This window comes from Rutilus rutilus (assembly GCF_951802725.1).
Source record: "Rutilus rutilus genome assembly, chromosome: 4".
NCBI classification, from domain to species: Eukaryota; Metazoa; Chordata; class Actinopteri; order Cypriniformes; family Leuciscidae; genus Rutilus; species Rutilus rutilus.
The window spans coordinates 10513159-10538818 of record NC_140212.1 but is presented as its reverse complement, the minus strand read 5'-3'; the positions used below and the strand labels follow the sequence as shown (position 1 = coordinate 10538818).

Genomic DNA, 25660 nt, shown 5'->3' with positions numbered 1-25660 from the left:
ATTTATTTATTTATTTATTATATTTATTTATATATAAACTCTTGTTTCAATGTATGTCGACACCAACACTAAGTGAAATTCGCTGTACATTTGTACTTGGAGATAAACGCTTCTAAAGTCTAAGTCTCTGTCAGATATTTGACACAAACCTTTTGGAAAATCCAAAGATGGATTTCCATTCATATTTTTAATTAACATTAACTTAGATTTATATTAACTAATATGCTTTGTATAATTATTTATTTACACAGATTATTATAATTACTACTTGGCAAGCTTGGACTTGATTTTCTTAATTGTTAGTCAATTTATTTGTATTTAAATTAATAATAAAAAATAATAACAATAATAATAATAATTGTGATTATTATAATTATAAATAATTGAAAAGCAAATCAAATAAAAGTTTATATACCATCGGAACTCCATTATGAGTCGAAACTTCTTTGTTAGAAAAAAAAAAAAGGTTTCTGCCTCCTTATTTCTGAAACATATAGTTATGTAGATGTGCTATTCTTACTGTGTGAAATGTGGCAGTCCATTGAAGATAAGACTGCAAAATATTAGTTTTCTGTAAGTCTAAATATGGTTATATTTCCATTCATTTTGTAAAATATTTATATACTTTATTTTGATTTGTGTCTGCTTTGTGTTTTCCACCCTTTATTCTTGATTGTCATTCATATGTATATGAATAATGTTCATTTAATAATAAAAAAAAAAAAAAAAGTTTCCTTGATTTCTTTCCTTTCAAGTTGGCCGTCTGTCCGTTTACTTCCACGTCACTTCCGCCGTGTCTCGCTGTGTGCGTTTTTTCGTGCAAAGATGGCGTCTGCACAGTTAACGGATGAGGAGCTTGTGTCTGAATTAAAACGGCTCGGCTTCACCCCTGGCCCGGTGACGGAGAGCACGCGGCCCGTGTACTTGAAGAAACTGAAAAAGCTGCGGGAGGAGCAGCCACAGCCTCGGGGCTCCCGGAGCGGGAAAGGGCGCAGTAGCACCGGGAGTATCAACAACAACGGCAGCAGCGCTAGTAATAGCAACGCCGCCGCGCGAGCTTCGGGATTCAGCGCCAGGCCACCGGGCAGTGACGTCACGCGCCTGAGCGCCAGCCGGAGCGAAAAGCGCAGAGCCGGAAAGTTCGTGCTGGGCTTCAGCTCGGACGAGTCGGACGCGGAGGTGCCGCAGAAGAAAGGAGGCCCGAATCACAGCGGCAGCAGGAGAGACCGAGGATCCGCGCAGCAGACACCCACCATCAGGCCTGCGGGAACACCCGCCGCCGCCTCCCTCGGGTTATCCGTGGACAGGAAAGGCATTTCTGGGTCTCCGTGGTGGGCAGACCGGGGTAAATCCAGCGGTTTGGAGGAAACGGAAAGAGACAGTCGGGCTTTGAACGGGAATAAGGCTTTTTACGAGTCTAACAGCAGTAGTCTAGCCAGGGATTATTCCGATTCCGACGAGGAGGAGGAAGAGGAGGGTGAGCGAGACCGTCCCCACGAACGTCGTCTGACTTTCAGACATAGTCCACCCGCCTCCTCTCCCCCGTACCGGAGCGTCTGGAGCTCGGACACGACGCATGATACTCCCGACTGCAACCTAGATATGGTCGGGGAACGAAGGGACGACGATGGCAAGAAATCGAGGGAGTTCAGCGGAAGCTACGTGAGCCGCAGCTACCCGAAACTCTCCGGGACTGACGCGGACGACAACCGCAGTGGCATCCCGTCCGGTTCTTTCAATAAGAACCACCTCGACAACGGCGACGGCGAATCCGCCTGCAGCAGTGGCAGCAACAGCCGGTTTAGTGTCGGGCTCAGACCGCGCTTTCCCTCCTACACCGCGACATACCGAGCGAACCACTCGAACCACACCGGGTCCAACCACTCCTACAGCCATGCCTCAGCAACCAAGCCCAAGCAGCACACCACGGTCCCGGAGGACGAGCTCCTGCAGCAGTTCAAACGGGAGGAGGTGTCCTCCACCGGCGGCTTCAGCGCTCACTACCTGTCCATGTTCCTCCTGACTGCCGCCTGCCTGTTCTTCGTGCTGCTGGGCCTCATGTACCTGCGGATGAGGGGCTCCAGCGCCTCCGTTGGGGATGTAGTCAGTGAGTATGAAGTGCTGAAGGTGGCATGTCTTTTAAAACCTAGTCAACTATTTACTTGTCCACAAAACATGAAATTACCATGGTAAGTTGGTATCCGATGCTACTGAATGATTACCACATAAAAACCTATGAATGTATTACTTCCACCCAGTTCCCAAGAATACCATGAAGAATACCATGGAATGTAAAAAAACATGCTTGTCAATACAGTGGTGCAATGAATGTATTGAACTGTATACCAATGCTATTTGTATGGTACTCACACTATCAAGAATGCTAAGGTATTGCCATGGTGTGATGAAGAATAACAGATGTATTTTAGTTTCAGTAGACTGTGAGCCGTCATATTCATTAATATTAATGGTAGTTGCTCTAGTTTTCCTTCTCTTATAAGATTGTGTGTGGTTTAGCATCTGGTATATATGGTAAAAATGTTAATTCTTTTAAAGAAATTACACATTTAATGATTTAGAATGATCCTCAACTTTTTTTTCTAACTGTTTCGGCAACTCCATGAGTCATTTGTGCCCAATTCACACATCAGTTAATATCACCCCAGACTATTTGCACCTCCTCAGACAGGAAATGCACTTCCCACTAGTGCTTTATGGGACAGAGAGGTATTTGCATTAGAAATATGTGTGTGATGATCCATGTTATGTCAGAAATGACTGTTCCAGCCCTGGTGGTTTTCAGGCGGCTGATCGCACCTTCACCTTAAATGCAGCAACACGATGTTTGTGAGACTAACTTTAATCAAATTACTCCTAACGTCTCAGCGCTCCATATCTCTCAACATATTTGTGATTGTACGGTGTCTTCATGTTTTTCCAGTTCTCGTGAACTGTGAGGTTGTGATAAATTTAGATGGTAGGCTAAATATGAGTGATTACATATCAATTCATTAACAGTATTCTAAGTATGCCCTGCACTAAACAATTTATTTGGCTAAATATTGCTTTTTTGTAGACAAAATCTGGCTTTAATCTTTAAATTGATGTAAATGATTCTCATTCATCATTCATTAGGCAAAATTTAAATTATAAAAAAAAAAAATGTAGCTAAAACTATTTAAAATAATTAAAATAGTAAGTTAAAATATTTCTGTTTTACTTAATTATTTAAATAAATTAAATGACTTTTTAAAAATCCTTATCCAGCAATTATAAATGACTAAACGTGATGGAAAGTTGGGGACAGTCGCTTTTGAGAAGTGTGGGAACCCTCTGAATGTCTGTTATTTGAGAATAATCATGGCTAGTCTGGTAGTCCCCACGTTTTGACATGTTGTCATCATTCATATTCATAATGTGATAGCCAGCATTAATCTTTTGATACATTTTTCCCCCGATGAGAGAAAGTCTGTTCTTGGATGTGCATTCAAAGCCACTCAGTTTAAATAGCTTGAGTACCATCAGAGTAAAGTGCTCTGGAGGCAGAGACGACTCTTGAGAGGAAGGCGACTGATGAATTACTATGTATATTTGTGGCATGGCCGGCCTCTCAGGGAGAGGAGCTTTGACTGGAGAGCGTGCTGCAGACATCTAGGTCACAGACAAGCTAAAGCGGCCTAATTGTCTGTCTCTCGGAGGACTCTGGGAGTTTGCGGCCAGCTAGAGTGACTGACTTCTCTCTCTGTCCGGCTAAATGCTCATTCTCACTTTGTGTGATTATATACGTGTATCAGTTTTTTTACAGACTGCTCAGACAGACTGTTGTTCGCAGCTTGTGTGATTTAGGTTTTTTGAACAACATACTATTTCTTGTAGTGTTCATTCACTACATTTGCAGAGTTTAAAATGTTCTGTATGTATAAAATATGTCCTACAGCATTCAGTTTGCTTGATCTTCCATTATGTGACTTTGTCATTATCCACGACTTTTAACATCCTGACTATCCGACTGACGTAAGATGTTTTAATACACTTTTTGAGCAAAAATTCTTACTTTTCTTACTGCATTGATAACTGTATGCTTGCTACTGTGTGAACTAAAACTGCATTGTAACAAGGTCATTTGACAACAGTGTAGCGTAGTATTGTTTGAAACGTATCGTTGTTTTTTCACATGCTATTTTTTACTAGTTATGCTGGTATCCAATTCTAAATAGCTTTAAGGGTTAGTTCACCCAAAAATGAAAATTCTGTCAGTAATTACTCACCCTCATGTTGTTCCAACCCCGTAAGACTTTCGTTCACTCACTCCTTCATAGGCTGCTAGGTAATCGATATCTGCTGTCCCAGAAAAGTTAGTAAAGACATTGTTGAAATAGTCCAAGTGACTACAGTGGCTCAACCTTAAAGGGATACACCACTTTTTTCGGAAATAAGCTAATTTTACATCTCCCCCAGAGTTAAACAGTTGAGTTTTACCGTTTTAGAATCCATTCAGCCGAACTCCGGGTCTGACGGTACCACTTTTAGCATAGCTTAGCACAGATCATTGATTCTGATGAGTCCAGTAGCATTTCTTTCAAAATGACCAAAGAGTTTCAATATTTTTCCTATTTAAAACTTGACTCTTCTGTAGTTAAACCGTGTACTAAGATCGACGGAAAATGAAAAGTTGCGATTTTCTAAGCCTATATGGCTAGGAACTACTCTCATTCCAGCGTAATAATCAAGGAACTGTGCGGCTGTACCATGAGTGCAGCAGGTGTAATGATATGACGCAGCGCCTGAAAATAGTCCCCAGCTCGGTAACTTCTTCCAACGTGACCGGGACTAAGTTTGTCTAACCTATTAGACCTATTTTCAGGCGCTGCGTCATATCATTACGCCTGCTGCACTCATGGTACAGCCGCACAGTTCCTTGATTATTACGCCGGAATGAGAGTAGTTCCTAGTCATATAGGCTTAGAAAATCGCAACTTTTCATTTTCCGTCGATCTTAGTACACGGTTTAACTACAGAAGAGTCAAGTTTTAAATAGGAAAAATATTGAAACTCTTTGGTCATTTTGAAAGAAATGCTACTGGACTCATCAGAATCAATGATCTGTGCTAAGCTATGCTAAAAGTGGTACCGTCAGACCCGGAGTTCGGCTGAATGGATTCTAAAACGGTAAAACTCAACTGTTTAACTCTGGGGGAGATGTAAAATGAGCATATTTCCGAAAAAAGTGGAGTATCCCTTTAAGTTTATCAAGTGACGAGAATACTTTTTGTGCAAAAAAAAAAAAAAAAAGATTCATTTTCTTCTGTGTGGGCCTTTGAGTGAGTTCACGTAGTGTAACAGCACAGCGCTTCTGGGTTGTATGTCAGAACGTAGGCTCACTATTGGCCAGCATCACACACGACCAGCGTCGGCCAATAGTGAGCCTACGTTCTGACGTACAACCCAGAAGCGCTGCGCTGTCACACTACGTGAACTCACTCAAAGGCCCACACAGAAGAAAATTAATCTTTGTTTTGTTTTTTCGCACAAAAAGTATTCTCGTCGCTTGATAAACTTAAGGTTGAGCCACTGTAGTCACTTGGACTATTTTAACAATGTCTTTACTAACTTTTCTGGGATGGCAGATATCGATTACCTAGCAGCCTATGAAGGAGTGAGCCAGCTCTCAGATTTCATCAAAAATACCTTAATTTGTTTTCCGAAGATGAACGAAAGTCTTACGGGGTTGGAACAACGTGATGGGGAGTAATTACTGACGGTATTTTCATTTTTGAGTGAACTAACCCTTTAAGTTAAAAAAACAACAACTGGAAGGTCAAGATATGATTTATTTGTAATGTTTTATAAAAGAGATAATATCCTTTATTTTATTGCTGATTCTGCAATTATATAAACGAGCCACTTAAGGCCATGTATTTCATTGGTTTTACCATGGTTAAGGTGGTGTAAGCCTCTCACAGCTGTAGCTCAACCACAGAACCAGCAAAATGGGTCTTTAAACATCGCATTGCCTCAAACTTTGGCAAGAATCTTAAAAGCTGTTGTTTTGTTGGTGTATGTCTTCATCTTAGAGGTTGGTATATTAAATGGCTTGCGACTTCAGACGGCTCACGTTTGATCCCAGACGAATGTTGTCTATGATTGAGACATGCAGGGAAGGGCAGTTGCCGTGCTAAATCTGGGCCCAGGCCAGAGCGAGGACAGAAACGCAATGTTCAGACAATGACTCAAGTGCGAGACAACAAGAGGCTCTCGCTCGTAGTCACACCTTCAAGTGCGAGACGATGAGAAGCCCTCCTCTATGGTCACTCCCTCTGACTGTCCTCGGCACGATTGGGAAACATCGTCCAGTCATAATACTATAATATAACTGGACTGTGAAATATTTGTGCTAATTCTGAGTAATGCCGTCTGTCATCTTACTTTTCTTTTCTTTTTCAGTCATGCAGCACCCGTTTGGACCCGAGTTTGATAAGCAGTATGTAAGTATCTGTCTTCTCACCTGTTAAAGTTTTCGTCAAGTGATTTCCCTTTTTTATTCACCAAGAAGATGGTTGTGCAGTCCTAAAAAATGTACTTACGTTACGTTACATTGATTCAACAGGATGTCAAAGACCGAGACCTCATCATTAACCTTCTCCTGTCTCTACATGAGCACCTGGCCAATGTTGCGGGTGAGCATACAGTTGCAGCTCATTTTTTAACATCTAAACATTGTATGGTTGACGCTTATACTTGCAGCATTAAAATGTGAATTATTTTGATTGCCTTTCAGGAGAGCATGATTGTGGAGACTTTAAAAATCCGTTAAACAGAAGCGTCTCTTTTAGTGACGCCTCCACGTACCTCAAGGTTTGTTTTGCTTTTTGAAGGGTTCGATGCTATATTTTATAATCATTTAAGTCAAATAAAGTGGTTTGTAATTGGCATGGACCTTTTGTCATATTGTATAATTTGTGAATGCTAAATTGCCAATGTTAAATTGCACAATATAATAAAGTGTCTTTCTCTTTCAAGCTCCAAAATGAAGCATATGAAAACTTGATTGAAACGTCTTTAGAGTGGATCATGAAAACCAAAGATGTTGTCGGAATAAGGTAACTGATATCCTTCCATATGTTTCTGTCTGTCTGTCGGTAGGCCTTTCTGTCTATCAGCCTGTCTGTCTATCGGCCTCTCATATGTTAACAAGGTGTAACATTCTTACCTTTAGTATCTCTCGGTGTAGTATTTTTCTTTCGGTCAGCCTATTTTCCGGTTGGCCTGCCTGTATATCAGCCTGTGTCTGTCTGTCTATCTCTCTATCGGCCTCTCTATCTATCCGTTAACAAGGTGTAGCTTTCATATCTTTAGTATCTCTCGCTGTGTTTGTGTGCACCATTTTCCTGTGTTCACTGGGTGTGTGCTGTTTTCTGGGCAGGTTGATTGGTGCAGACCCTGCTCAACCCATAGAGTACGTTTCAGAAATCTCACGGCTGGAGTCCATCCACCCCCGCATGTCTTTCTCCTGCCGCTTCAGACGTGCCTTCTTCACTGTGATCCACAGAGTTCTCCTCATCCTCGCAGGTGCGCATCCTGTTTGTAGAATTTGTCGTTCTTCCTTTTGGTAAAAGCATAATTTCACACATTTTCTTTTACACTGTTTCTCTTTAGGCATTGGTATTGTTGTGGGTTTGGTGTATTACATGAAATACAGATGGCGCAGAGAAGAGGAGGAAACGAGACAAATGTATGACATGGTGGAGAGAATCATCGGTAAGACTGCCTCATCACTATAAGCTTAATTTTAACTAGGAGTCACACAATGCATCTTACATGCATGTGCTTTGTGTTTTTACAGATGTAATGAGGAGCCACAATGAGGCCTCTCAGGAGAATAAGGACTTGCAGGCATACTTGCCCATCCCTCACGTCCGTGACTCTATTGTCCAGCCTCAAGACAGGTATTCCACTGTTGCTGAACGAATTTGGTTTTCATTTGGGTTGCGTTCTTGCATGAAACGCCCTCTTTTCACGACAACAGTCCTGAATAGTATGTTTGTGTTGTTCTGTCAGAAAGAAGATGAAGAAAGTGTGGGACAGAGCTGTTGCGTTCCTCTCAGCTAACGAGTCTCGCATCCGGACAGAAAACCAGAGGATTGGAGGGGCGGACTTCTTGGTGTGGCGGTGGATTCAACCCTCAATGTCACCTGATAAGATGTCCAGCATGCCCTCCAAAGTGTGGCAAGGCCAAGGTAACTCTTACTTTGTGTGCAATCAACCATTGTGCCATAGTTGTTTTTCAGATTCACACATGGCCATAAGTATGTGGATACCTTCTTCTTGATAACATCAAACTTGATGTTTTTGTTCTTGACACATAGAGTATGTACATGGACTTCATGGCTTGTTTTGTTCTTTAGCATTTCCGTTGGACCGAAGAAATTCACCACCAAACAGCTTAACGCCATGCTTGAAGATTCGCAACATGTTTGATCCTGTAATGTAAGTTTCCCAAGGAATTTAACACACAAGCTCACATTGAATTTGTGGTTCAAGCAGGCTAGCGAAGTTAAATGTATTTACTTACATAAGATTATGGCTTGGCTGTTATTATAGTGTCTCACTACTCAGTATTTCCCTCTTGAACAGGGAAGTGGGGGAAAACTGGCACCTCGCCATTCAAGAAGCCATTTTGGAGAAATGCAGTGATAACGATGGAATCGTTCACATAGCGGTTGACAAAAACTCAAGAGAGGTGAGTATGCTGAGCCTGTGTGGGTCTTTACAAAATCTACAGTCTGAATTTATAAGCTTTTGTCCAAAAGCTAATTAGTTGCCTGCTGCCTACTAAGGGAACTTTGGAAGAGAACGCAAATATTGGGTAAAATAATTTATAATCCGTGTTATTGTTGTTAACTACTTTAAATTTAAATAAACTGAAAATACAAACACTCACAATTGATTCTAATAGAGCATGTTGCTGCCTTATAATTTCACTGTGTTTTGAAACAGAGTAATATTCCTAGAACCATTTAACTAATGGGTTGACTTGCTATATGATCTTCTCCCTGTCTAGGGCTGCGTTTATGTGAAGTGCCTTTCAGCAGAGCATTCTGGGAAAGCCTTCAAAGCGCTTCATGGCTCCTGGTTTGATGGTAAATTAATGTCTTATTTATTCTAGTCTAATCCGAGCCACTGCAGTTTTCAGTGCGTTTCAACCTGTCGTCCATTTGCTACAGGTAAGCTGGTGACGGTCAAGTACCTACGTCTGGATCGCTACCACCAGCGTTTCCCACAAGCCCTGGGCAGCAACACGCCCCTCAAGCCCTCCAGTTCCAGCATGAACAGCATGTCTCGTCTGAACCAGCGATCCAGCACGTCCAGCTCACTGGGTTTCTCTTGAGGGACGTGCTAACGGCCACCACCATCCTCTCTGCTCTCTCTTTCGCTATATACGAGGCTCCTTCCTCCTGCGTCCTCCTTACCAGAGAGAACCGCGTTCAGGAGCTTTTACTGTTGGGCGACCTGGGACGCCCAATCAGTTTTGTCAGCCATATGCAAGCAATGGTGTTTAAACCTGTGAGCTGCTGTTTTTGTTTTTGTTTTGTTTTCCCTGTCCTTCGGTATCAAGGAAAGCAAGGGAGATGTACACACTGGCGTGAAACCGGTGCAGAGAGAGTTGCTCGGTCCGGTGAGAACTTTTAGGAGAGGTGGACGACACAATCCTCTGTCCTTCCCATATCTGGTGCAAGTGGACACAAATTTCTGTTTCTCTTATGTATTTTCTTTGTTTTTGATATACCGTCTTAATGGATTCAATGACAAAAATGGCTTCCAACTTTAAATCTTACAACAAGAATGAAAGTTTTCCGGCCTCTGCTTATTTTTTACGTAACTAACTCCCCTCCTTTATTCCAAGGAGCTGTGTTGGGCTATACATAGCTGCATGTGCTGGTTAAAGTAAGCCTATATTTAAGCTTTGAATTGTATCATATATTGTGGATGTTTATTTCCCTGAGGATGTTTTAGCTGATGTATTCCCTTTATTATTTTTGACTTTTTTTTTTGGTAGTTTTTAGTCCAAGAACGGCATGCACACACTCTAGAAAGGGGTGCTGTAAATATCTCATTGAATGGTGGTGGTTGAAATCATCTGTATGAAATTGAAATCGTCATAAGCTCTCGTTTGTTTCTTGCCAACAGAATAACTACACTGCTGCTTTCAGAGACGTGTCATGTGGAGGGTCTACATGGCTTTGCGAGAGAAATGAACAATTGTGTTCCCCTTCGATGCCATGTTTCTGAACACTAGTCTTAATTGTCACAGCCTGATTATATTCAAGTATATAATTATTTACTGTTGTTTTTGTTTATATTTTAAAAGTTATGCTTTTCCCATTATTAATTGGTGCAGATGGATTCCCCCCCTCACATGTCACTTGGCAAATTTTAAATGCCACCCTGTTGTTGTTTTTAATCGGTCCCTGACCCCTCTAAATTTCCAAAAGAGACCTTTTTGATGGAAGTTGTTTTCTGACTTTCGTGAACACACTTGTGCTACAGTCGCAGCTAATCCAGTGATCTGTTTCTAATTTGTATCGGGACATATTCATAAACAGAGCATGTCATGCTGCGGTCATGTCTATTTTGGATCACAGAACGATTTATCAGCTTTTGTTTAGATGCAGTTCGGGTTGATATGAGGTAAATAAAATGTACTTGTTTATTACTAATGTTCATTTCCTTGTTGAATTTCATTACACATTCTGCGTGAGCACATTTTAACTTGTGCTTTCTCAAAATGACTCATCTACATTTATATAAAATGCTGGTAATGACTTTTTAGATAAAGGCAATCTTTTAATGATTGAAAACATTTCTTAAAAGGTGTCTGTAATTGCCCACTCCCTGGTACATAGTTGAATATGTTAGTATTATGATTGAAGTCTTAAGACAATACATTACATTTACAATCTCAGAGATCATTCGTAGTCAATGGATATTGTTTTGTGAGTGACAGATTGTGGATTGAAGATTATTAATTTATATGTTAGTAAATATTTATATATAAAATCTTGTTCTTAATTCATATCTTATCTCTTTCAGATGCAAAAATGGACATTTCACTTTCTATTTTGCAACACCAGCCATTTAAATGTTAATATAGTCATAGAAAAAGAGGCTGTTCAAAATCCACCCAACTGTCAACGTGATATTAACTTTAAATTGTATTTAATTTTCTGAATCATTCCCAGTTTCTAACCCATCGACAAGGATCCTTGGACTGAAAAAGTTAAGTACGGATGTAATATGTAGACAACAGTACCTAGTACTGAAAATAAATAGCTTCTCTACACTCACCATAGAATCCTAAATATATTATTTAACATTCAATGGAATATTTTTTTTTTTTATCACTAAGCCTCGTTCATTACATGAAAATGAACAGTAGGATGACTAATGGGTTTATACTTCCCACACTGATTAAATTATTTGACGCTACTAAATATTTAAATAGCATAAACTTTTGATAAATTATTATATAAAGTTGTCCAAATCCACTGATTTAGAGTGTGGTTAGGATGTGGATTGAGTGATCATTACAACATGATAATAATGCAAATAACCAAATGAACAATAAGCTATATTTTGGCACAGCCTAATGACGTAATTAAGTTACTGAAGCTCACAAACTGCTTCGCGCCGGGTAACTACGCGCGCAAATTACGCATTGCTCATATTTGGAGCTCGTCTGCCCAGAGAGAGGAATTTCCCAGAATGCACTTGTCATTACCTAAGAAGTACACGGTCGTGTCGCTGTTTGACAAATGCGCCTCTCTCACAGCGGCCCCCCTTCATTCTCTAGTCTCCTGTCCTACTCGGTTTTAACGTTGTTTCTGCTGTCTGGTACGTGTAACTGCTTATTATCTGTTTTATATTCTGTATTATGCACTTTTAAGTGACTTTAATGCAGGCAACAGGGTTTCTATGACTACGCGTTGAACATGTAACGCAACACCGTTATACTTTACTGTCATTTTAAAATTGACGCAGTTGAAATATATCGCATACGGTGCCTATTCGTTCGTTCCATCTGCTTATTAGTTTTTTATGCTTACATTTCAATATGGCAAAATATTACGTAAATATTCACAGGGAATTTGGTCTTCTGTGAGAGGCATATCAGTTACACTTTGTATACAAAATGTATACTATGTATCCTCCCACACGTGATGTCATTGTAGCGAGGCATTATTACGTAACATTTTATGTAAACCACACCCTTTAAAAAAAGTACAGTGGCACTACTATGATACAATGTAAACACTATGGTATTACCATGACACTTCACTTTCAAGTAGACTATTGTAGTTTTTTGTAAGACCATTCAAAGACATTAATATTTTATGTCATGTTTATTTAATTGTCGTCTAGTTCTAGCACCCATTTAATGAACTTCCAAAAGCCTGACAGGATGATTAGTCATCCGATGGAGGTTTAATGTAATAATATAGCCTAGATGGAATTGAATGTTTGAGTTTGTGAGTCATGAAATTGGCAGGTGCTTCTAGTTTCTCTCTGCATTGATTTTGTAAATGTCCTATTCAATATGTTAAATATCATTCACTGTGTCGGTAAAAAAAAACAAGCTTATTAGCCTACTACCTCTGTCATTTTGGCTGTTGCCAAACAAAACGCACAGATCATTTGCCAAAAGTTTCACATGCTTGAGATATTCACACACTGACTCCTAATGCGGTTTTATTTGCCAGCATTCACTTTAGACTAATCATTTCGCAATGGCCCTTCAACCAGTTTGGTTAAATAGCAGCCATTCTATGCAAATCTGATCTGCTTTTAAAACAGATCTTTTCAGATCTCATCTGTCGCTGTACTACCATATATAGTTATGACTCTAGTCTACTCCAAGTATCAAAGCATGCTTTATTTATAAACTGCATTGATAACTCAGAGCCCTTGATATTTCTGGCTTCAAATGCACTAATTTTATAGTTAAATTGATAAGGGCAGTTGATCGATAGTGATTGTCAAAAATAACATTTGTTTAACGAGTCACTCTCATCAAGTTCCAGTTCGGCTTTACACAAATGAGGCTTTTCTTAAGTGTATTGACAATCTGTAGTGGTTCATTAAACAGTACAGCTTTACATACAGTATTAAAATAAATTCATTAAAATACACAAGCACTGGATCAGTTGTTCATTTTTAAAGAACTTTCTGGAACGCAAAAGATGTAAACATCAAGCTGTAGACAATCACAGACCTATGGTGTGATTCTGCAGAGCTGCAATCGAGTTCTATTTGTAGTCGTCTCCGCAAGTGAGTGCTGGCTATTTTTAACATGTGGCCTTGCTTGTGTCTGTATCTGTGCATGTGTTAAAACCACTCCAGGACAGACCAACCCAGGGTGAAGAGTTACTGAGAGTTCCAACAAGTGTCTGAACGCTGTTGCATTTAAAGAATAATCATGTTTATTTTGATCAGTGTCCTTTTTTACACAAATTGCTGCATAGAAATAATAAAATAATTTTTTTTTAGAAATTTAATACCAGGCCCCTAAAAGTATTTGTACAATAGAAAAATATAGATAATAATAATAATAAAATGTATATAGGCTATATATAATTTTTTTGGAGTGTCTACAGAGCAGCAATTTATTAAAAAAGATTATATCAAACCAAGTGTAAATGTCTCACTATTTTTTTTTAAATAGTAAAACTAGGCCTAGTAGAGACAAATTGGTTAGTTCTGAGCAAAGCTTGTTTGGTGTTGGTTATAATGCATAAGAATATTTTTCCATTATGTTTTGCTCCACTATAAGAATGCATCCATAATAATTGGATATTTCCATAATAATTTGTCATTTATACTCTTCTCTTCCCTATTTGTTGCAGTTAATGAAAAGATCTCTCCCTTTTCCTCACACACCTGCACAACCACTAGATGGACCTCATTCCTTATAAACCGCAGCTTCACCCTCTCGCTCAGCAGCGCTCTGTGGCTTTGCCTGTTATTGCTCCTGTAGTTCAGCTGTAATTTCACACAATCTTTGGCCTCTAACAGTTTCAGAGCTACATTGTTCATAGGTCTCCAAGAAGTTTGCAGAAAGTCTTAAAAAAAACTTCTCGCTCTCTTCCTCAAAGCTCTATCCACAGCGTGCGCTCGAGTTTGCCGTAGGCCAGGATGGCTGCCCGTCTTCTCCGATGCATGGCCCCGTGCGCATCCATGGCCCTGCTCCAATGCAGGCGCTCCCGTATATCCGCAGGGCCGCTCCTAACACTGACTCCGCCCACTGCGCTAGGTACTGTAACCATAGGTTCCATTAATGTGCGATATGTCTATTAAGCAAGTTTAATTACCTGAGAAACTATTGTTTTACGGCAAAAGCGTGCTCTGTGTAGTACAGTTGACAGTATATTAGTGAAGTTGCAGAAGTGGAAATTGAATTGTGAGGTTTAGTTTTTCTCTTTATGGCTCATAGACACACAACTGACGTGCTACAGCCACAGAAACCGCCGCTAAGCTTAAGCCGCCCATAGAAACCGCCGGGCCGTAGCAGCTTTTATATCAGTTTCCTATGCAAAATGGTTCTGCATATCTATATAAATGGCAACAAGAAACTGTTTCAAAGTCATTGGTTAACCGTTTTACAAGCCACTGTGAGGTATAATATTAAAAAGCCTTTTAGTGAAATTAAAAATCAAAACGTCCCTATTATAATTGAAGCTTTTCAATATTATACCACGTTTAACTCTCATGCAAGTAAATATGTCACAAGGCTACAAGGTTTCCATTGTGAATATTATCTTCTTTAACTTCTTTATGGTTCCTGTTCACCTCTCTCTCTTTACACAGTGACGTTAATCACTCTTTCCCTGCATGAGAAGCCGTCCCATGATTGGCTGCTCTAATTGTGCATCTCTGTAACTGACATCCGTGTTGACCTATGTTATGTATTTTGTTTTTCTCCTTCCTCTCCCTCCTTGCCTATGTTTGTCTTTATGATTTTTTTTTAGCCTGAGTGGTAGGAGGGTGTTTTAGCAGGCCGCTGTTTCTGTTCTCCCAGCAGCATCGGCAGCAGCCATGTCCGGGTTCAATCTACTGCATCTGGTCAGCCAAGGCCAACCTGTAAAACTCAAGGCCTGCGGGCTCCCCTCAGGTCACCTGGATGCTGTGTGTGTGTGTGTGTGTGCAGTGTGCTTTGCTTACTTGATGCTTTCATGTGTCTGCACACGCGTGTGAGAGCGTTCGGCAAGGGGTGCGTGTTTGGTTGATGAAAAGGTCACATGTGGAGAAACCAACTTCTGGATTTATCTAAAGGCAGCGTGACGGTGAGCTTTATCTGTGGCTAATGTTTCCTACACATTGACAGTGTCTGCGTAAATGCATGGAAGTGTATAGATAGTTATTTTGTTTTCATTTCAAAATAGTAAGCTGCCAGAGAATCAGATTCCCCCTGATTCTTGAGTTGGTTTTTCTACATTGATGACCCCCTTGCCCTGAAATGTCACCTTTTGCTTTGCTCTTTTTCTCTGTTTAGATCTTCAGTTGCTCATGGAATAATGCCTAACTCACTGTTTTACCTTCTTTTAAGCCTGCATGCTTCAACATTTAACTTAATTTCTACTAATGATTGAATTTGTATTTGTATTCTTCATTTTAGGAATCTAGATGAAACACAGAAACAGGGTGTCTTCTGAGGGCATTAGTTGTATCTAATTGCATTTTGTAAAATAACCATTGTTGCAGGTTAAAACTTCATAGTTTCATCAAGATTTATCAGTAGATTTTGATTATTGGATGTTTCTGTGTCAAATAAAAAATAATTGCTTTACCTGATGGAAATAACAGTGCTTGCAAGGTAGCAAAAAAATTATGTTCACATTTTTTTAGTCTTTGGTTGTTTATATAGGCTACATAAAAATGCTTTTTCTGAATAAGTAACACACGGTTATATGATTAAATAGTTCTAAGGAAGAACAGTTGCGTTTCAGTATGCAAATATTATGAAGTCATCACTGTCAGGTACATTTTGAATGATGAATATTCTCTCAGTGTCAGTCATAGACTGTAAAAAAATAGGGTGTCAGTTAACCCTCTGGTGCTCTTTGGTCATTTTTTTATCGAAAAATTATATGTTTTGGTTTTTTAGAATTTTATTACTTCATAAAAATGGTACAAAACTTGGTAAAGCTTTTGCCACTTGTTATGTGAACAAAATGTCCGCATTGGAAATAAATTGGAAACGAATTTCATCTAGTGGAAACGTTTGGTACTGCACCCAAACAAAATTTTACTGAAAGCAAATTTTTCGAGATATCAACCTTAAATTTGGAACACAACTTGTTTAGATTTATGGTTTTGATTTTCTAGCAGCTTTAGAGTAAAACATGCTTTGGAAAATATAGTTCATTTAAACATTTAAAATAGTATTTCTGTGCGTTTTTCATAATAAACTTCTATAACTGTTCACTTTTTTTTTTTTTTCACTTCAGCAGAAGTGTCTTCTTAAAAAAGAGACCTTTTTTTAGCACAGACTTAACCAAACTTAAGTCTGTGCTACGAAACTTTAAATATTTCAGACAGTTTAAGTTAGAAATTTCATTTTCAGGTCTATGCTCAAAAAGTCAGGGTTAGTTAAGTGACTACTGCATAAATATCATTTTGCACCATAAAATCCCCTAAAAATATGAAACAAAAAACATCAAACTAAAATATAATACATTCATTTCATTGAAAGAAAAACAATTTAGTCATTTTTGACCGCCATGCAAGTTTCTTAGCTTTAAAAAGTAGTACACATAATAAGGCTGGCATTATATACAAGATAAATTATATAATTTTGTTATTATTCATTCATTTAATTATTTATTTTTTGAGGTTAGGGTTAGATTAGTTTGTTGGATTTATGCAGATTCATTTTTATTTAAAATGAGCCTCTTCTCATGTCTATTAGAGTTCTTCATTAGCTGTATAGAGACACATTTCAGTGATATTATGCAGAAAGAATGGTAGCATGTAGGCTTTTCCTACATACTGCTTATGTGTGCAGTCCGAATCAGGCCTGAGTTAAGCATTTAAAACAACACAAAAAACTTACCAGAATGTTTGAGGAATCAATTCAGCGCTGCCTTGCAAGCACTATCAAAAAGTTTGAAAGCGATGAGTTGAGAATAGCTACGAAAAAGCGTGAAGAATGTCTGGGGGAAGACGTGATATGTTTGTTTTGAAGCAAAAGGCCTGTGCTAAAAACAAATCTTGCTTCCAATTAGGAAATAACTTTCACTTGAGGTTATAGCGGAGGGATGTTGGAACAACGTGCTGATTTGTAGCGTGACCTCTCGGTGCACCAAAACTAAATCATTTGCAGGGGGTGACACCGACCGAATTCCTGAATTTCTTTAAATGCCTCCTTAGAGGCTTTTCTAGACAAACCAAGAAATAAAACACTTTTTTCCCCTTTTCCCCCTCCCTCTCTCTCACAGTATAAATAGTGTTCGAGTCCTCCATACACAAAAAACTAGGAATTCTCTCTCTCTGTCTCACTAATAGGATCCAGAAGACCCCTCTCACAGAGTCGAGAGGAATACAGGAGAGTCCTGCAGGGAGGCGACCCCCTCCTTTTTGCGCTCTCCTCCCCTCTTCCCCATGTTTGTCAGAAGTAACTTTGTACTCGCTGGACAGAGCAGGGCCCATCAATGGAGCCCATTCACCAGAGGGACCTTTAAAGACCCCATTATTTCCTCCATTCACATGGTTTCAATCTTGTCGAGAGGAATTCTCCACATAGTCTAAATGAAGGGAGTCCCGCTCTCACCAGAACACAAGCCGTAAAACTGACCGAACAATACAGGAGCAGGACAGACCCCACAGGAACACGGGTGAAAAAATTGTTATTAGCTGGAAAAAAGGTGGAAAGGAGGGAGAAAGCACTCTGTAATGGGAAATTGCAGTAGAATTGTATGTAATTTAAAACTGCTGCGTGTCCTGGTGAATAAATGGCGTGCAGATGGACATCTGGCCCCCTTTAAAAACATGGCTACAGCGCTTGTCTTCTTCTGAGGACCGTACAGTTGCCAGAATGGATATTTCGGGCTGCAAGATATCTGATTTTTTTTCTCCGGGCTGATGTTTTAAAGTTTATATTCAGTGGAAGTTGTATCACTGTTTGATCAATTAGAGCTGGGGTGTCAAACTCAGTTTCTGGAGGTCAACCGTCCAGCAGAGTTTAGCTTCAACCCTAATCAAACACACCTGAACCAGCTAATCAAGGTCTTCAGGATTACTAGAAACTTCCAGGCAGGTGTTCTGGAGTGGGTTGGAGCTAAACTCTGCAGGACAGTGGCCCTCCAGGAGCGGAGTTTGAAATGTGAGTTAGACTAGAGTTTGGAAGTCCATCTGGTGACATTTATTCACTCCTCAGGTTGACCTCTAGAGGTCAGCATTGTTGTAAAGCTCGAGATCGCTGCCTTCTGTTTGAACAGCCAGCATGAGCACTCATCTAGAATGTCATAACTCACTGCGTATGTTATGCAGGGAAAATCAAATTTGCCTTGGCGTAATACTTTGGCTGTAGCACTTCACTGACGGAGCGTTTGGATTGTGTGTCTGTCACTGACGTTCAGATTTTTCCAGAGTCAAGTCAGGAATTAAAGTAGTCATCCTTTGTTATCAGCCAACCCAAATAACTTGCAACCAAAGTGAACAGACAAAAGTGCTGACTCCTGTTTGGAAGAAGTCACATAGGAACCTAGATTAGAGTGATAGTTGTTTTGTTTTTAATAATACTTATGGTTTAGCACTTTGACATTTTATTTTGGCGAACACTTATGTCTGTCTCACCTCACTTGTCTCTCCTGTAGGAACGTGCCGGAGTAAGAAGACATGGCCCAAAACGTTCCCCGAGGAGGAGCTGAGGAAGCGATTGACCCCCATGCAGTACCATATTACTCAGGAGAAGGGCACAGAGAGGTGGGTGACAACCCTAACTAAAAATCACCTTAAAATACACTTTTAGACTGAATTAGTTTGTCATTAACTTAAAATAATTTCACCCATTGATTCGCCCAATATATTGCTGTATGTACCCGATTTTTCCTGTCCCTTCTTAAAGGTGTGTTTGTGCTCAATGATTGGAAAAGCCCTGCCCCGTACTTTGACGGGATTGGTTACTTGTTTGTGATGGTCGGAATTGGGAACGGTTTCAAACTGCGTTTTTGAGTCACTGTTTTTGGTACACTGACGTTTTAAGGAGAAAATACTCAGCAATGGCGCTGACTGGTGAATTTGGACATGGTTTGTCTCAAAGCATATTAAAAACACCACATAGACATATTAACAGTATTACAATTTTGATTTTCACCATAGGGGGTCTTTAAATACTTAAAAAAGTGGAAAATATTAAAGAACAAGTGTCCAAACAGTTGCAAAAAGGAAGCTTGGATTTGTTTTTCCCTTGAATTTACCTCTTTTTCTACTTAAAGCACTTTGTTGTAGTTGATCATGGCAGTAAAACATCAATGGACTGAACGTTATTTGTACAGATTTCTTTATGATTGGCTGATAAAAACGTATGGCACTTTCTCTCCTGAACAACCCAAGACCATGAGATAGATGTTGAGTATAAGGAGGATGTAGCGCTGAAGAGAAAACACGGACACTTCCCCTCTTTCCCTTCATCCCTCAGTGGTAAAACACACGTGGGGAAAGTATTTATCGGCCCATTGGCAGTAGGAATGTGAAAAATGCCTGTGAAAGGAAAGCAAGGAAGGATCCTGAAAGATGCATTCTGAGGCCTGTTGCTCTGTTCATCCACAAATCCTCCTCAACTTATCTAGATTAGAAACGCTCAGTCATTTTTACAGGTCTTTTGCATAAACAAACACAGAGCATGGGAAATCGAAATGAACTTTGAAACAAGCAGGTGTGAGCAATGTAATTTATCATTTATTGTAGATCATGTAAAGGTATGAAGTCACCGTTTGTGTTTTGTCATCCTTAGTGCTTTCACAGGAACATATGTCGATAATAAGGAGGAAGGAACCTACCACTGTGTCGTTTGCGGGGCTCCTCTTTTCACGTGAGTGTAATATATGACCCGTGATCCATAATGACCCATCTTTAACATGCCCACCTTATTTAATCCGTTTTGCCATTGGAAATCAAAAGGGTTTTTTGTGGCTATTTCCTAGGCAATATTTTTTTTTCTATTTTGTTATTGACGCTTTACTGTCCTTGCAGGTCTGATAAGAAGTTTGACTCCGGATCAGGTATGGTTCTTAAGGCTTATTGCTCCTAATTCTTCTCTTGTCCGTCTCACTAATGGAGAGTTTGACCTTTATGGTTGATTGCAAGGACGAATGTGAATCCAGTCTGATGCCTAATAGGCTGTAGCTGTGGGGCATGAAACCTCACATGCTCCTTTATATATGAGTTACAGCACCTACAGGAAACAACACCATGACTTAAAGATCTTACAAAATATCCAAAATATTTTAATGAATGCATCTGTTCCCTATGGGATTAATGATATTGACTGTAAACATTCAGCCACTGTCATCCATAATCTTTTAGAATTCTATAGTTCTTCTTAATCAAACATTTTCAATCCATCTTCCTTCACAATTAGAGAATAACTCTTGAATTAATTTAATTCTCCCAGGGAAAAAGTATACAGAGGTTTTCTTTTTCTTTTTATTAATGCTGTTAATGGATTACAAAAATGACAAATGATCACAATTAATTCATTAAAACATAATATTTGTTGAGAAAAGTCAAATGAAGATAATGACAAAGATGTGACATTGGCCAACGACAACAAGAAGTTAAACTTTAAAAAATGCATCTGTTGTTCGTTTTGCCTGGCTAATAATAAAGTGTTTAATAATCACTGATTTTAATGCAGCTGTGCAAATAAGCACAAAATAAATGCAGATCATAGTTGTTATGCATATGGTGGTTTCCTGGAAGTGCTTATGGCATATAGTTTCTGTTATGCGTTTAAGATGTGTATTAAATGTTTTCTGTTTTAAGCTTTAAAAGACTCTCATCAGCTCTGACTAAATGAATGTTGAGTTGACGCTGAGTGTATACAGTACAATGCCATTATAAAGTATCTCAGCAACGGTTTGTTGATCCCTTACAGATCTGAGCTCCAAATCACATACTTCTGCAACATTACACATGCTATTTTAATTCGCTCTCCGAACAAAGCATATGTGTATGCACAAATTCTCTACAGAAAACAGGCCGAAATGAGAAACATCTGGGCCCCGCGTTGAAAAATCGGATTTTCTCTCGAGTTGAATCTTTTCTGTCTTCGACGTGGAGATGGGAGCCAAACGGCCTGCATTGCATGCTGGCAACGCTGCAGCCTAGACTCGTATAGACTCAATTTCCTGTTTTGTTAGAGCGCCTCTACACTGCTCCATTCACTGGGCTGCTCGCCCTGGCGATAAAGCTCCATTAGATCAGCTCTGCGACGATCCGCCGGGATTCTCCTGGTCTGAGTCATAGGATTCCTATATTCCCTCTAGAGCTTCCTGTGTCTGAGTGGAATTTCGTGGCTTTGTAGTTGTGGCCAAGCATCTCCTCCCTAAGAGGGAGGAGAGAGGGGGGGGGTCCGTATAGAGTGCGATTGAGGGGTGTTCGAGGGGTTATGGAGGGAAAGTATAGAATGAGCGGGTGGACGTTCGACTGACTTCTGTTTCTCAACACCCATAATATCACAGCAGTGGGCCTGACCCACAGATAGTGTTACCAAGAGGTGCTTGGTAATAATTGGGTTTGCAAGCTAGAATAAAGGGTGTGAATGAAGCCATGAATCAAGCCAAATCTCCCACAGTGGCCCTCGAACAATTCTTTCCATGTATTTGCGGGTCCTTAAGTCTTAAATTAACTTCTTGAAGGTCTTAAATAGCATTAAATCTTTGGAGTTATTAAATGTGGGGACAGAAAGTGAAATGTCTTATTTAGGTCTTTTTAAAATTTTGACACTCATGATTTACTATTCAGTGCAGATTATTTGCATTGTACTCTACTGTTCCAAAGTTTGGAGTCGTAAGATTATTATCAATATTAAGAAATGTTGTGCTGTGATGCAGTGTTTTTCAGGATTTTTGGATGAATAGAAAGTGCAAAAGACATTTTGATCAATTTAATGTGTCCTTGCTTATTAGAAGAATTAATTTCTTTAAAAAAAAGAAAAAGAAAAATTCTTACTGACCCCAAACTTTTGATTGGTAGTGTCATTTAATTATTCTTTAAATATTGTGCATTTATGTAAGGATGGTTGGAGTGTTTAAACCTTTAAAAAAGTCAATATTTTAATTATGGTGTTGCAGAAATTGCACACTTCACCTCTGATGTTTTGCCAAATAATTGGATATGGTATACTCCACAGTGCCAGTAGTCTTTTACTGCTCATTCATTTTGCTTTGCAGTGTTTAACTTAATGTGTTTCCCTCTACCAGTAATCAGGAGGTAGTACTTTAAAGATTGTATGGGGTTTTTGTCAAAAACCTAAACAAATATGCCAGCAGAGACTGTGTAGTAGTAAGCTCCCAAGGTTCTTCTCCAGACGTTCCACCTTCCCAGAGAGCCATGAGCAGGACCACCCATGAGCCAGAGCAGCCATTCTTTCCATTTACACCCGTTACTGGGTAGAAGTTTTCCAGATAAAAGAAACAGGATTGTGAGAGAGCCGTAACTCTGCCGATAACGCTGACCATTTTCATTGAGGTTTGTTTCACTTCCCGATCTTCTAAAATGCCGTCCAAACCATTCAGTAGGCTAGATGGAAGATCCCTGGTTTTGTCAGAAACCAGACACCCAAGAATCGTGGTGGTGAATTTTGCATCGGCAAACCCCAAACTTATTTTGCTGTCATTCAGTGGAAGTTTCTTTCCTAACAAAAGGACAAAGCTTTTCCTAAATTTTCCGTTATTCTTTTCAAAATAATCATAACAAACTTGCTACTGCTTTACACCTGAACAAAATTAATACCCGTGTTTCCACTGTCGGGTCAAAAGCGAGCGTGCTGGTGCGTCCCAGGGCCAGTCTCGTTTTCACTGTCACTTCCGGGGCTTGATCGGGCCTCACTGGTACTTTCTCGGGGCCAGCGGCCAGGTTATTTTTTTTACCAAATACCATGGTCCAAAGTGGGCCAACTAGGGGAGTTGATGAACAATGAACAAAGGCGGAGTTTACCTGAGTCAGGAGATGGTCAACACCGCTGCTCATTTCATATGTTTTCATTTCAGGCTACCAGCTAACTTTAACATTTAGGACATTTTAAACAATTTTCAGCTCAAAACTCACTTTCAGACACCAGCAAGTGTTTGAAGTAACTTAACGCAATATGTCTTATTAAAGGGATTGTTCACCCAAAAATAAAAATACTGTCATCATTTACTCACCCTCATGTTGTTCCAAACCTGTATGAGTTTCTTTCTTCTACTGAACACAAAAGAAGATATTTTGAAAAATATGGGTAACTAAACAGTTGATGGGCCATAGTATCGGAAAAAAAAACTATGGAAGCCAATGGCTACCGTCAACTGTTTGGTTACCGACATTCTTCAAAATATCTTCTTTTGTGCTCAGCAGAAGAAAGAAATTCATACAGGTTTGGAACAACTTGAGGGCATCAATGATGATAGATTTTTCACTTTTGTGTGAACTATGCCTTTAAGGATACTGATTATAGTGCATTGTTGCAAAAGTAGTGAAAAACAGGGAAATGTAAAAATTTCACCCATGATGAGCTTCAACATCAAGGCAGGCCAGGAAGAGGACAAAACACAAAAGTTGCACAGCACGAGAAGGAAACACACACCAGAATGGAAGGTTTATAGGCTTGTGGATCCCATGAAGATTCACTGAACCCTCAATGTTGTACTTTTGCAGGATGGCCGTCCTTTTTTGATTTGATCAATAAGGACACTATCAAATTAACGGACGACTTTTCCTACGGGATGCACCGAGTGGAGACAACCTGCAGTCAGGTACAAAACCAGATTAATGTTTTTAAAAAAATTACACCGCTAGGAAAGCACCTTGTTGATATTATTATTATTATTATTATTTTATTATTTTTATTATTATTATTATTTATTTTTTTTTGTAGTGTGGTGCTCACCTGGGCCACCTCTTTGATGATGGACCTCGACCAACAAAGAAACGCTACTGCATAAACTCCGCCTCCCTCAATTTCCAGTCGAAAAACAGTGCCTCTAAGGAGGTGGAAGCATCTGGGGGAGCAGGTCAATCTCCGTCTCCTAGTAAGAGTGAAGAACTTTAATAGGACTTGAAACAGATCAAACAGATGTCACGCTACTCCAAATTCTCACCCGTACTATAAATTCCAAATCAAGTGTACCGTGCAACATTCGTCTGAATGATCGGTCATTCAAGATCACAATATGCAACAATATCAGTGTCCAGATAACAGATTAGAATGGCCTTATGTTTGCACCTCAACTTCTTCACTTGAATTGAGTCATCTGAAGAGCTCACATCGCTTTCAAGAACATACAGGTACATTGGGTACAAAGGTCTGAGACCACATTGGAAACCTTGGATTTTTAGTTATTTGTTTTTTATTTATATTCATTTTCTTCCGTTGAAGCTCAAGATGCTCTTTGGATCATTCTCAAATCATGCTGGAGAACATGATGATCAGGTTGTAAACAAACTTGTGGAGTTCATGCAGCTTGTATGCCGCTGCCATTAAAGCAAAAGGAGGACAAACCAAATAGGTTTTCTCATATTCATGGTGATTTTTCAGTTCAGATTTTAACTTAAATTGTTATTCTGATTATATAATTTGTAATGGAAAAATGCATTTTCAATAGTGGTCTCTGACCTTTTTGGACCCCATTGTATATTCAATATCCAATGATTGGAAACAAATTATAAATGTATACTTTCTCAGAGTGCTGTGTTGTTTTTGAAGTGACATGTGTTACAGGGAGGTCAAGAAGTTTGAGGAAAATGCTATGCAAGTGCTCCTGTGAGCAGTAAAATAAGCACCGAGTGGAGAACAAAGCATTCTTTGAAATAAAATGGAACAGTTGACAAATGTTTAGTCTGAACACAAATGTAGCCTGACTTTTAAGGGTGCTTTTTTTGGTCTCCCTGCTTGCAGTGCCTATTTTTGTCCTGAGTTGTTTTGTTTTTTTTTCTCCTGTGATATTGATTCACTTTGATTTGACAGAATTTAATTCATATTGACCTGTGTGATTAAAGAGATATTAAGAATAATATGTTGTTGTGAATTTTGTTCACATATGTAAGGAACACATATTTTGAAGAACATGTTTCTCAGTCAAAGCAATCATATGACTTCTGAAGATGTGAATATAGCACACTAGTTGTTTGTATGGTGTCTTGTTTTTGTCCTTGACAACCCCTGGTCTCTATATGTTTTGATTGTATGGAAAAGAGCTGCTCAGAAAATCGACTAAAGTTTCCTGAGGATTACTCACATGAGGGTGAGTAAATGTTAATGTTGGAATAAATAGAGATCGTCAGTTTTGTTCTGACAAAAATAACATTTTGGCTATTTTACATTTGTATATAAAGCATAATAACTATTCTACCATCTTTTTGCTCATCTTAACCACAACTTTGTTGCAGCAGATCGCCACATTGG

General features: G+C 39.3%; 2 protein-coding genes across 5 annotated transcripts; both read left to right on the top strand.

Annotated features, from left to right (window-relative positions):
- Window positions 1–785: 785 nt before the first annotated feature.
- On the top strand, window positions 786–10714 carry lemd3 (LEM domain containing 3). Its single transcript, XM_084406711.1, has 13 exons — window positions 786–2107; window positions 6445–6485; window positions 6608–6677; window positions 6779–6855; window positions 7021–7100; window positions 7424–7569; window positions 7657–7758; window positions 7844–7946; window positions 8059–8237; window positions 8406–8487; window positions 8635–8740; window positions 9062–9140; window positions 9225–10714. The coding sequence occupies exons 1-13, from the start codon at window positions 826–828 to the stop codon at window positions 9386–9388; spliced, it is 2511 nt and encodes an 836-aa protein (XP_084262837.1). The 5' UTR covers window positions 786–825; the 3' UTR covers window positions 9389–10714.
- Window positions 10715–11690: 976 nt separating this feature from the next.
- Window positions 11691–25269, top strand: msrb3 (methionine sulfoxide reductase B3). Of its 4 annotated transcripts, none has more exons than XM_084406764.1 (7): window positions 11691–11892; window positions 14151–14308; window positions 18870–18978; window positions 20009–20086; window positions 20248–20276; window positions 23914–24011; window positions 24134–25269. In XM_084406764.1, the coding sequence occupies exons 2-7, from the start codon at window positions 14191–14193 to the stop codon at window positions 24305–24307; spliced, it is 606 nt and encodes a 201-aa protein (XP_084262890.1). In that variant the 5' UTR covers window positions 11691–11892; window positions 14151–14190; the 3' UTR covers window positions 24308–25269. The 4 variants fall into 4 exon arrangements, with proteins under 4 accessions (XP_084262890.1, XP_084262891.1, XP_084262892.1 ...); XM_084406766.1 differs by lacking the exon at window positions 14151–14308 and adding an exon at window positions 15024–15166 and having other exon boundaries at window positions 11752–11892; XM_084406763.1 differs by lacking the exon at window positions 14151–14308 and adding an exon at window positions 15077–15166 and having other exon boundaries at window positions 11783–11892.
- The last annotated feature ends 391 nt before the right edge of the window (window positions 25270–25660 follow it).